Source organism: Xenopus tropicalis, chromosome 5 (assembly GCF_000004195.4).
Source record: "Xenopus tropicalis strain Nigerian chromosome 5, UCB_Xtro_10.0, whole genome shotgun sequence".
Classification (NCBI taxonomy): domain Eukaryota; kingdom Metazoa; phylum Chordata; class Amphibia; order Anura; family Pipidae; genus Xenopus; species Xenopus tropicalis.
In genome coordinates this window covers 67,845,803-67,858,666 of record NC_030681.2, presented here as the reverse complement: position 1 = coordinate 67,858,666, position 12,864 = coordinate 67,845,803, and the positions used below count along the sequence as shown (strand labels likewise).

Sequence of the window (12,864 nt, the reverse complement as noted above, 5' to 3'; positions counted from 1 at the left end):
GAGCATTGTTTATAACAACTGTATTAATAGCTAATGTTAGCCTAGACTGCCAAGCAAGCTTTTCATTTTATCAGTATTAGGTTTTTGAGACAAGCATACACTTTTTACAAGCGCAGGGTGATATTGCATTCCCATATACTGTATACTCAGGTATATATATAGTTCTGCAAGATTTTTGGATTACTGACTGTTTCATTTTTAAAGTTTTAATTACTTTTTGAATACTTTTGATTATAATATAATACTTATAGTATTTTTTTAGTACCTTATGGTAATATAGCTAAACCAATTTTTTAGCCTATTTGCATGGGCTCCACTGTAAGTGTAGACAGAGCAAACAAACTATTTTGTGATTACTTGCGTGCAGTTTATTTGTTATGTCTATATATATATAAATTGTTATGCAATAAATTCAGTGTGGCAACTCATTATCCATATTCACTTTTCTTTAGCTCGAGTTTGATGATAGGGCTTTGTAAAGATAGCTAATTCGAGTTTTTGAAACCCAAATGTCTGAGAATTATGTAATGCAAAAAACATAAAAAAAACCCTCAAATATAAACAAAAAAATGCTATCTAAAAGCTGGTGACTTCACCGGAAAATGCGCAAAACTATGGAAAAATTCACAAAATGGCAGAAAATTTGCAAAAACCGGGTGCTGCAAGCAATTTCACCTATTATGGTGCAACCGTACCCTTTTTTAACGCAACCACGCCTAATTTGATGCATCTGCACCCTTTTTTTTTTTTGCAGTGAAATTTCATGAAAATTTCACAAAACAATTCTCCAATGGCAAAATGCGGAAATGCGCTACAAATCATGCCTGGCAAAAAAAATTCACTTATCACTACTGGTGACCTCATGTAGAAGTCATTGGGAGTTGAAAATGATGGGTAGAATGTGATTTTGCCATGTTCAAAAGTTTTTTTACTTTTTAATAAATAAATAGTAAAAAAACATTAGAGTTTGGTGAATTTTCGAGTTTTTTTGATTAAGAATAAACTCAAATTCAAAAATCAGATTTTTGATAAAAATGCTTCTCTGAGTGAAAGTGTGGTGAAATTAATAATAGAAAGTAATTTTCTGTTTACACTTGATCACTGATTTCACGTAATATTATGTTAGGATTTTACAGATGTAAGGTTGTGGGGCTAGCCTAAAAGGAAAAGCAAAATTGCAAAAGTGGATGGTTTTTAGCCGTGTTGCAGTCATAAGGTGACACTAGGGAACTTTCGGAGTCTGAAAAAGTCCTTGTTAAACAATACAAGCAATTTTTCCTACTGGCTTCAGCCTAAGTATTTCCTAATTTAGTCAGTCTCTTTTATGCAAGTGTCAAAAAGAAAAAAATTTTTTTTGAGAGGCAGATTTCATTTTGGCTTGTAAATGCATCTTTGGAAAAACATGTAACAATGTCTTCTGAGTTTATTGACAGAATAAGTGATTGCTGGCTAGAGTGGATTAGTTCAATAGTCTCATTGAGCACATCATTTTATCTGATAGCAAGCTTGCTGCTTCTCTGCACTACATCATATCATTTCAGTGATGAGTGTGAGTGGGTGGATGAGAAGGGAATATAACACTTAATATTTTAAGCCTCTTGGTTTTAACTTACATTATCTTCAGCTAAAGTAACATTTACTCTAATCTTGATACATGGTTTTGTGAATTTTTCCTCAGCATATTTTTGAACTCCAATCATATTATGATATAATGCAGTGAGTGCAAGCCAACTGCATACTTGTTAAATCCTCCTGCCCAGAAATTTTCCAAACATTGCATGTAAATGGTACTCTCCCACCCAGCAGAACCACACATATGTGCTAATATAACAACTTGTTTTTCTGACAAGAGAGTGTATTAGAATTGGGCAACTATTTTCAGGGGGGTCTGACACATTTTCTAGTTCAGTCATACTGATTACCTTGACTCAAATATGCACTACTTAATTTTCTTTATATCCTATAATGTGTGCCATGGCTTTTATAGAAACTACATTTGTTTCCTGTACAAACTATTTAGATATTCAGATTGTAAATTAAACACGTATTTTCATGTAAACCAATAATATAATATATATTTAATAAAGGGGCAGATTTACTAAAACTCTAACTTTTCTTATTTTTTTTTATTTAAAAAAAAATTTCAATAAACTCATTTCCACGAATGTCTGACATGTATCAAAAAATCTGAAATGAAAAAGCACATGCGGAAGAATTCACAGAAAAGTTGCGAAAACTTCTTGATTTCTTGAATGAAAACAGCGACTTTTTCAAATTGTCGCATAAAAACCAGCCTCAAAAATCCGAAATCCTTAAAAATGTTGAAGTAAGAAGAGATATTCCAGGGAATGGTCATCTGCCATTGACGTTTACATGATCTCAACATGTTTCAGCTGGCGAATCGTCTGATTCAGATTTTTAGCCATTTTGTTGCATAGGAAATCTCAAAAAAGTTGGGACTTTATTTTCTGCATATAGACATATCATGTACACATAATATTGTATAAGGGGTAAATTACTTTGACCTGGGACAGATGTGCAAGTGAATTAAGTGGGGCTGGAGGAGGGAGGCATATATTCCTCCCTATTCCTGCACCTCAAGAATACATTGCTGCAAAACACAGGTAGTGCTGTATTCATAGGGCAGCTGCAGATCTTTGTGCTCTGAAAAGAGAGCTGTGGCAATTCTTTAAACCAGTAAAGAAGTGTGTAAAGTTCAGAAAAATTATATTTTGCACACTGCCTTCCTAGTCATAAATTATTCCTATAATGTCATTGAAGTATATTTTTTCTGTCTTTTGTTGGGGGGGGGGGGGTTGTTACCTTTGTCTGTCTTGACTGTCTTGACATTTCTTTCTCTTTACTACACATTTTTTTGTCTCGGATGTTGGCGGACAGGGTGTGCCCCTAGGTGAAGGGTATTGTAAAATTTCCCGAACCCTTGTTTCATTTCCTCGCTTGATGTCACAGGTTTTCCCCCTCTTTGTGCACGGACCCCAAGCGCTCCACTCCCCAACTACGCAGTGCACTGCAAAAATAAAATTGACACATTATTTTAGCAAATGGTTCCAGCACTGGTCATATATCTATGCTACATCAAACAAACAAATGATTAAAATCAGATTGTAAGCACCTGTGGACCAGGCTCCTCTTTTCCGTAATGGATTATTTATGTTTAAATATTCTTATTTTCTGTATCTTCCTTTGCATATATGTATGGAAAACATTATGGCCCCCATTGGGATTTGTGTCCACTGCCCATATAAATAATATTTAATATAAAATATAAATATATATATATACACTCTAAGGGTCATTTACAGATCCCAGGGGATGGAATACTAAGGGACTCAAAAGCATTGCTATGTGAATCCCCCCCCCCTCACCAATACATTGCTCACTAACGCAGCCAGTGTTGTATTCTTAGGACAACCAGCAGGCCTGAAATGAAGTGACTGTAGATCTAAAGAGCACTATAGCCTTGGATATTATACATGTCCAAGAAGTCACCCAAGCAACTCTTAAAGGCATAAATAGAAACTGCCTTTTTCCAGCTCATTAATATTTTTTTATTAAGAATTGGGCCAAAACTACATTGCTCAAGGTGAAGCCTTACCAGGGACATATAAAGAGACATAATTATTTTTTTTATCTCTCAAGTTAACGCCTTTATTTGCTTTAGTAGCTACTGACTGACACTACCTAGAGTTACACAATTTGTTATCTGCAAAAATTCCCAATCCTTCTTCATTAAGGAGCCCTTCAACAAACTCACATTTGGGGGCTGATTTACTAATCCACGAATCCGAATTGGAAAAAATCGGATTGGAAACGAACATTTTGCGACTTTTTCAGATTTTTTGCGATTTTTTTCGTCGCCGTCGCAACTTTTTCGTAGCCCTTACGACTTGTGCGAATTGTCGCGACTTTTTCGTAGCTGTTACGACTTGTGCGAATTGTCGCGACTTTTTTGTATTGAGCGCTAGTAAATGGCGGGCAAACCTTTCCGATTTTTTCGTGACGGGTACGAAAAAGTCGCAACAATTCGTGCAAGTCGTAATGGCTACGAAAAAGTCGCGCCAATTTACGGAAAAGTCGCGGCGGCGACGAAAAATACAGATCATTACGAAAAAAACGCATTTGGATGCTTTCGATCCATTCGTGGATTAGTAAATCGGCCCCTTGGTGTATAACTAGCATATGTGTTATTTCTACCAAAGTGCATAACCAACTTTGAACCTCACTGAGCAGTTTGCTGCCCTGTTCTCTAAGTTAATAAAATCTTTCTACAAAGTGGCAACATACTGCATGAACAGTTTGCACAAGTTAGTATCATCAGCAAAAAACAGAGATTTATTTTATAAATATCTGTATTTATAATGCTCACCACAACTTTACCCATATGTATGAAGTATTAAGTAATACTTACCCACACTGGTGCACTCCATATTGTGATTGTTCTCAAACCCTTCAGGACATGTGTCTAAGCACTTTCCGTTGTGTTTGTAAAATCCACTTTTACACTTTGTGCAGAAATTTTTGTTGAAACATGTTTCACAGTCAGCTTTGCATTCTAAAATGTAAAAGTCAAATAAAATACTAATATCAATGACAGATTATACTGCTATACTGCCAAATATATTTAATGCACATATATTTACTTCCCAAGATGTTACTGGATCTCTGGTAACTACATTTAGTAGTCACCAGTACTGCACTGGGATGCTGAGTTTGATTCCAACCTGTTTGGTCTCTTTGTATCTGAATGAATTTCATATTGATACTTACATACAGCAGGCGTAAATGGTTTCTGGTTTTTTTGAATGTTAAATGGAACAGGATGTGCATGTCTGTGAAGCACTGTGTAAATGTTTTAGCACTATATTAAGGCTAGTGAAAAAAAGAATTCTTCTGTACCTATAACATGTTAACTTGTAAATGTAATGTTAACTTTTGTGGCATTATATTAGATTATTATGATTCAATATTATATTATTATGATTCAATATTTATACAGTGCTAAACATTTTCTACAGTTCTTTAGAGAGATTATTCACATCAGTTCCTGTTCCAGTGGAGTCTGCAGTCTAAGGCCTTTAAAGGAACAGTAACACCAAAAAATGAAAGTGTATAAAAATAATTAATATATTATGTACTATTGCCCTGCAATGGTAAAAGTTGCGTGTTTGCTTTATAAACACTACTGTAGTTTATATAAATACCCTGCTGTGTAGCCATGGGGGCAGCCATTTAAATTGAAAAAAGGAGAAAAGGCACAGGTTACTAAGCAGATAACAGATAAGTAGCATAGATTCCCATTGTATTCTACACAGTTATCTGTTATCTTCTTATGTAACCTGTGCCTTTTCTCCTATTTTTAATTTAAATGGCTGCCCCCATGGCTACACAACAGCAATTTCTATTAACTACAGTAGTCTTTCTGAAGCAAACAGACAACTTTTACCAGTGCAGGGCAACAGTACATTATATTTTAATTATTTTAAAACATTTTTATTTTTTAGTGTTACTGTTCCTTTAATGTGGCCATACACCTACCAGGTATGCTGTCCACCAGGGCTGTCCACAGGCTGAACAGGAGGAGGTTATACATGAGGCCCCAGGGTAGGGCCCTGCTTATGCACCATGAACTGGTCAACTTGGTGCACAGAATTTTCAAACCTGGCCAATTCCCATACTGTCCAATATTCATAGTACATCGATATTGGTCAGGATTGGCAGCCCACCATACATATATGAACTGCACAAAGTTTCATACAATATTAATAGTAGATGTATGGCCAGCTTAACACATTTGTTCAAGTGTTCAGTTATATAAAGAAACAGCCTGCTTCTTATTTGGAGTGTGGGAGGAAAGTGGATTACCAGGAGGAAATCCAGCCAGACAAAAGGTGAACACACAAACTCCTTGCAGATAGCATCCTATCTGATTATCAACTGAGGCAAACCAGCTACCTGTCATTAACAAAATACCACTAAATGAACACATTAAAGTATGCACCATATTAGCAGTGAGCATTCAGCAGAAAAGGATAAACTGAAGGTTACAATAAACAAGATTGACAATGATTAACCTAAACATTAATATCATGGGCAAGATTCAAGCTTTTGGATATAGTATTAATACTTATTACTGAAGCTAATTAAAAAGGACTTCCATACCAAAATTACTTACTTGTACATTTATTTATTTCTGGTGATCGTATCCCAAAATATCCATTTGGACAGGAGGGACGACAGACTCCAATTTGCTTCATTCCATTTCTTACCAAAGCGAAAAACAGCTGAGGCTTGCATGTTAAACAGCCATTATAATCAGAACATGTAGCACATCCTCCTTGGCAACCCTGGCTGACATTAGGATGCACTGTAGGAAGGCGGAAACAAATTTTTTTTTTACTTTAAAGATGACTATAATTACATAATTACACTGCAAAACAATAATATGTATATATATATTTAACACCATTTTGGTAATATGATATTGGTATCCATGTAGCAGTAATAATACAGGTATGGGACCTGTTATACAGAGTGTTTTGGACCTGGGGTTTTCCAGTCTTTCCGTAATTCAGGTCTCCATAACTTAAGTCTGCTAAAAATCACTTAAATATTGAATAAACCCAATAGGCTTAGGCTTGTTTTGCCTAAGGATTAATTATACCTTATTGGGATCAAGTACAATGTTCTGTATTATTACAGAGAAAAAGAAAATCATTTTTAAAAATTAGAATTATTTGCCTATAATGAAGTCTATGAGAGATGGCCTTTCCGTAATTCCAAACTTAAGGGATTTCAGGATAAGGAATCCCATACCTGTACTTTCTTATGGGCCTTATCCCATGTTAAGGTGAAATAGAGGTAGTCTTTCAGCTGCTTAAGGTCTGATTTATGCTGTCTGTATCAATATTTAGTAAACAACTGGGGAGATGCAAATTTCCATTTGAACTGTAAGTAGTCCAAGGGAGAAAAATACAGTTTTTTGCAGTTCTCAGATAAGCAGCATTTTATACCAGACATTAGCAACATTAACCATTTAGTTCAATGGGAAATTGAAGTAAATTATTTTTTTTTTCGTTTTGGAGGGAAAAAAAATGAAAACGTGACAAAAGGCCTGCACCTTTTTTATGCAATCAAGTAATTTCTTAAGCACAAGAATATTTGCAGTTCCTTTTTCGCAGAAAAAACTAGCGCTCAGGTGAGAATAAAATGTTTTTATAAACTGGAAATTAAAAAAAAAAATTAAATCTGTTAGAGACAAGTCCCATTGAATTTTATTGAAACTCGCCGTCTTTTTCTGGCAAGTTTTCATGTTTTCGATTTAATAAATTGTGACTATTATAGGTTTAAGAAAAAATCCTTGCGTTTTTGATTGATAAAAAAAATGCAAACTCAAACTTTGATAAATTGACACCCAAAAGTTTACACGTGGCAAAGTATAATGCCTTCTGGTGCTGGAACATACATTACGTTAGAGTTACTTGTGTATATAGTGGGATGGTGGGAAATACATACTGTTCAATAGTTCTGGAAGAGATTATTTAAAGCATCATAGATATGTTAAAGGGAGTGGTCCATGATACACCAATATTTATGTTAAATCTTTAATTCATTATTAAATTGAAACCTTAATACTTTGTTTTTAGCATGTCTATATTGTTGTGGCTTTGTTCTGTTACTATATTGCTGGCAGCAGGCAAGTTTACAGACATAGCCATCTTAAAATCATAAAAAAACTTTTGTATTAAACGTCTCTCCGAAATCTAAATCAGACAAGCTCTACAAGATATATAGCAAGTGATACTTATCTTGTAAGCTTTTTCTACTGTGAGAGGAAGCAGAGGGGGAAGATACAGTGAGAGGTGCATTTAGTTTCTGTTTTACATTTGCTCAGTGAACCTTTTAAGGACACAGCGAAACAAACTGTAACAATGCCAGCTGCTATGGAAATAATGATATGGTCACTCTTGGCCAAGGATGGCTGGATAGTTTTTGGAGCTATGGTTCAGCAAAGTTTGGAGGATCCCACCTCTCCTGCCTGTCTGCATGACACCATTTTTAGCAGGATATTTGTATTTAAATTTCTATAAAACCTTTCTGTTTAGCTGTGTTTCCCTATTAATAATCGGGTTTCTAAGCTCTATACTAGGATGGCACTTTGTAAGACCTTACAAATATGAGCTAAAATGTGTTGATTAGGAAGTCAGTGTATCAATCAGTGTACAAATGGACAATGCACTGGTCTCTGGCAGTCTGCACTTTCTGATATAAAACAAAGGGTACAATATATGAAATACTGTTGATTTTTATGCTCAGTTTCTTGGCTGTTGTAGTAAAGGCAAACCCCAATATAAAATAAACACAGCCTTCATTTGAATATATTCCAAACTGTTAACTCAGGGGTATTTTGGCTTTTTGTGGCTCAGATGGGTTAAATACGTTATTTGAACGTAAGCATTGTATTAACAGTGTCATTGGTCATCAGGGCCATCGGTTGCTGCCTTCCTACTTCTTCAAAACATGGATATTAAAAAAATAAATCAAAGTTTGCAACAGTACAAGTAGAGCATTGCAAGCAATTTAGCATGTAGCAACTATTGGTTCACTGTTTTAAACCAAGTATCTAAATGGTTGCTATGGGTTGCTAAACATATAACAAACTAGCTGCTTTTCTATATGTGACAAGTAAAGGCAGGGTGGGGCAAAGCCTTATATATTTTTGTGCTCTCCTAGTCTAGATGTCCCAGCAAATTAGTTTAATCCACCCCAAGCACAGGGGTTTTTAGCTATTATATATATACGAATTGGGCAACACAAATACATTGTTATACTACTTGTCCTGTTGTGTGCATAATATCTTTGTTGGCTAGTGCATGCACATATTTTCTGCCTGCACCATGTCACCTATTGCATTAGAATTACTGATGCAATAAAGTCCTGCACAATGCAAGTCCTAAATTTGCATTTTTTTTACTAACCAGAGTGATCTACAGCCCAAGGACCTAACATAGGAATCAACCATTTTGCCTCCTACAGCAACCTGGTCAAATGAATGTCCCTTATGGTATGACAAAGCTATAAAGAAACAGTTTAATTTTGTATGTTGAGGTTTTTTTATTAAGCTCCCTTACACCGAAAGTGTGTTTTCATTTTTCATTTGCTTGTTCTGTTGGAAGTTGTGGCATGTAGGATATCTCCATGTGTTGTTGATCAATGATCACTCCTGGCATCCCACCAACAGCTAAAGTCTTCTAGCCCAACAGATTTCCTTTGTTTTTTTGCAAGTACACAAAACAAACGCAGCAATGCAATTGGCCTACCTCTTTTTTCATATAGTTACTTTCTTTTCATTTTACCTATGGATTGACAATATTAGCGATAGATTTTAGAAAGACTAAACTGGGGAATCTGGAAAAATTCGCAGAAGTTTTATCTCTTTTCCTTTTTAACAACACATTCCTGACTTTCAGAAAAATGAACTGCCGCATTAATCAAAGAAGATAGATGTGTCAGTTTGTCAGTATATGTTTGACTGCTTTGAGCAGGTGAACACATTCAGTTCCTTTTTGACACATTCAGTCAAGAAATGTACATGAGAGATCAGCCTGGTTCTGAGCGCAGTTTGGAAAAATCTGAATTCTTCTAGGTTGGAAAATAAATTGTTACAGCTCAGCAAAATTTACCACTCATTATTAGATCAAGTCCTAAGAATGATGTACATCTTTGTAAAACTTCATTGCGAGACCCTCCCATTCAATGGTATATTCAGCTACCTTGATAAAAGAATGTCCCATAGCAAAGAATTTAAACAGCTAATGAGTTCACATGTGCTGAAGAAAGCTTGTGGTTCCAAGCAAATTATACTGGGGTATTTCCAAAAATGTTTGTCTATGGCTCATTAGAGTAAAAAAGAAAACTCTGATAAAATGTGGCCATGCATCATGCAAATTCCCAACATATTCCAGGCGTAATTGATTGATGACAGTGGAAAGATAACAGTTTGCAAAAGGACTGCTTAAGAATTTCGCAGAATCACAGATTTAAATTGAGTGAAACACTGCAGCTACATTTACAGCTTAAAATAGAGAAAAATGTAGATTTTCAAAGAAGTAAAACTCCTACACTATCTCTTCTGAGTTTAAAAATAACATCACATACTTTGCTGTGATTGTGTTGGGAATGATTTGGGGAGTAGCTGTCTAATTTATGTCAGATCACAAGTAAGAAACTTTAATGATGCACAGCAAAACTGGGCGAACAAAGAGCGCAATATAGTTAATTCTGATTATGATATTTATCTCATATCTTTCTAATGTTCCATTTAATCTCTGACTAAGCTGCTTGCTCATGCACAAAGAGCAAGCTAAGGGCATATATATATGTTGCTATGTTTATGTAGTTAAACATATAATTTTCCAGACTGCACCTGTGCAGAAATTAAACTCTTGCCACCTGTATACCGAAGATAGTTAAATGTAAAAGGGTTGTTCACATTCACAAACAGTTCACATTAATAGCACAATCTTTGCCATATACATAGTTAACAAAAGTCACCTCAGTTAACATAGTCACCTCAAAATACTTCACTTCTGCACAGACCCTGTGCTGGGGGTGGGGGTGACAGAGTGACCCCTATAAACACTACAGTTGCTTTTTTAATTCCTTATATGATGTCATGCATAGTACTGGTAGCAAACGTAACTCCTATTGGCTGTGTCTCCTGACATTGCTTCCTATGTCTGTGACAGAGTGCTGCAAATCTAACATTACAGTATGTTAGATTTGTGATATGCTAAGCCATTGCAAGTAAGAAATTAACTAATGACCTTACAATTTATGCAACTGGTTAGCGTATACATGCAACCAATGAACTGGTCCAATAGGAAAAAAGTAAGGGCAAAGCCTGGATGTGATGATGTAAGCATATAGTAAGTTCTCAGTGTGTCAGCTTCAACATAGCCCACTTCCATCCCCTCAGAAAACTGATCAGAAAGAGAGAAGGACTGATTTAATAAGTATAAAAAGGTAGCTTTTACAGTGGCCTTTTTACTTTTTTTATAGGGAAAAACCCTAAGAGTATTGTTGGTGGTTTAATAAGATTTTGACACTAAAGGTGAACAACCCCTTTAAGGGGAGACATGTACATGGAAATTTGATATGTTTTTAAAAATTAAAAGTTTAAAGTGTATGTAGTTTGGGTCATACCATAACTCACTGCATTAAGTACTAAACTATTTTCTTTCATCAGTCTTCCACAGGTTGCACTTACTGGGCACCTGTTTAAAGGCAAACATCTTATTATCATTAGTTACTATAGATAATGCATAAGAGTTAATCTCTGACTTTGTTCTTGCTACAAAGGATTGGGAGAATGTATATGTAGAGTTTGGGTTGATTAGGGTGCCAGAAAATGCCAAAATGAGAATAGGATACATGTAAAAAAAATAGTATGTGTAAGGGCAGAGTAATGTGGAGGTGCTTTATGGGCACAAGTGAGAGAGGGCTAGTTTGCTGGGCAGGCTTGAGCCCAATGATGAGTGTAAGTGGGGCTTGTGCCCTCCTGGATAATCCCCAGATTAGGAACCTGTATTGGTAAAAACATGAGAGCCCATTTGGTCCAGATCATTTCCAAAATGTTTGTAAATAATCATTGAGAAGTGCCCAGTGGTATGGCAATGCAGACATTATTATTGCCCAAAACTGTGGTAGCTGTTTGTACGTCCAATGCTTATATTACCATGGTAACGTTTCTCATTAGAATATTTATTGAGGACATTTCTAGGGAGCTGGAGAAAAGTGAACTTTGTCCATCAGAATTTATGAAGCCACATTTGTGTCAGGTCTTAATGTACCCAGTCAGCAGATAGAATGTACCTTAATTCTTTTTAAAATGAAACATATCTGATTGGGTATTAGTTAATGTTATGTTCTTTTGTCTGTTAATATATTGCCCTCCCCCATTCTACTAAATGTCTTGTCACTATCTATCTATCTACTGTATCTATCTATCCATCCATCTATCTATCTATCTATCATCTATCTATCTATCTATCTATCATCAAATTGAACCATAACTGTTCTGTTTTTCTATGTTCCCTTTAACCTGTGCTTTTGTCTTAGTTGCACTTGCATCTGTAGTACATATATTTCCAAAACACATCTAGCCTTGATGTATTTCCATCACTGTACATTAAGTGAAACATGCAATGCAGGCTACAAAGACTGACAAAAGCGAGTATTTTGAAGATCCTGCTGATGGAAGATTAACATTTAGAGGAACTTGGGGAAACAAATGAAACATAAGGTACTGGTTTGTGGTAATGCTGCGTATGTAAAGGAATGCTTAGATCCCACAGAAGGGAAAGAAGCATTTTATCTTTATACTGATCTTTCTCTAGTACCGCTAAAGCTTTGCACAACAGGATAGGTAAGTGCTTGAATACTATCACACGCATGTGACACTTAAACGATTTTTACACTACAGGGCTGTCAAACTCCATCCTGTTCCCACTGAGACAGATTTACTGACCAAAAGTAAAAAGGTATGAAGCCATAAAGTGGAACTGCAGGGGGTAGGCTTCTGTAAATATTAGCATAGTCATCTTTATTTTACTAAAAAGTCTTATTTCTAGATTGCTTTGACAAATTTCAAATATTGTTTGAGGCAGTTCTGATTGATGTCAGTGATGCAGTTCATCCTGGTAATGCAATTATTTCATTTTTTTTAATTAAAAATAAACTCCTAAAATGAGCCTAAAATGGTCTAGCAGCTGTGTACATATTTATGAGAAACTGGCCATTGTTTATGAGCAAGTGTGGTGCCTGTCATACTGTACAACACAGCCT

General features: G+C 35.5%; 1 protein-coding gene across 1 annotated transcript in view; it reads right to left on the bottom strand.

The window, feature by feature from the left end:
• The window catches only part of rspo3 (R-spondin 3), a 51,495-nt gene that overhangs the window by 15,813 nt on the left and 22,818 nt on the right, over positions 1–12,864 (bottom strand). The window contains exons 2-4 of the mRNA NM_001129773.1: positions 6,194–6,385; positions 4,430–4,573; positions 2,824–3,028 (exon numbers count right to left, since the gene is read on the bottom strand). Coding sequence (NP_001123245.1) covers positions 2,824–3,028; positions 4,430–4,573; positions 6,194–6,385 — 541 coding nt within the window. The remainder of the gene's footprint in view (positions 1–2,823; positions 3,029–4,429; positions 4,574–6,193; positions 6,386–12,864) is intronic.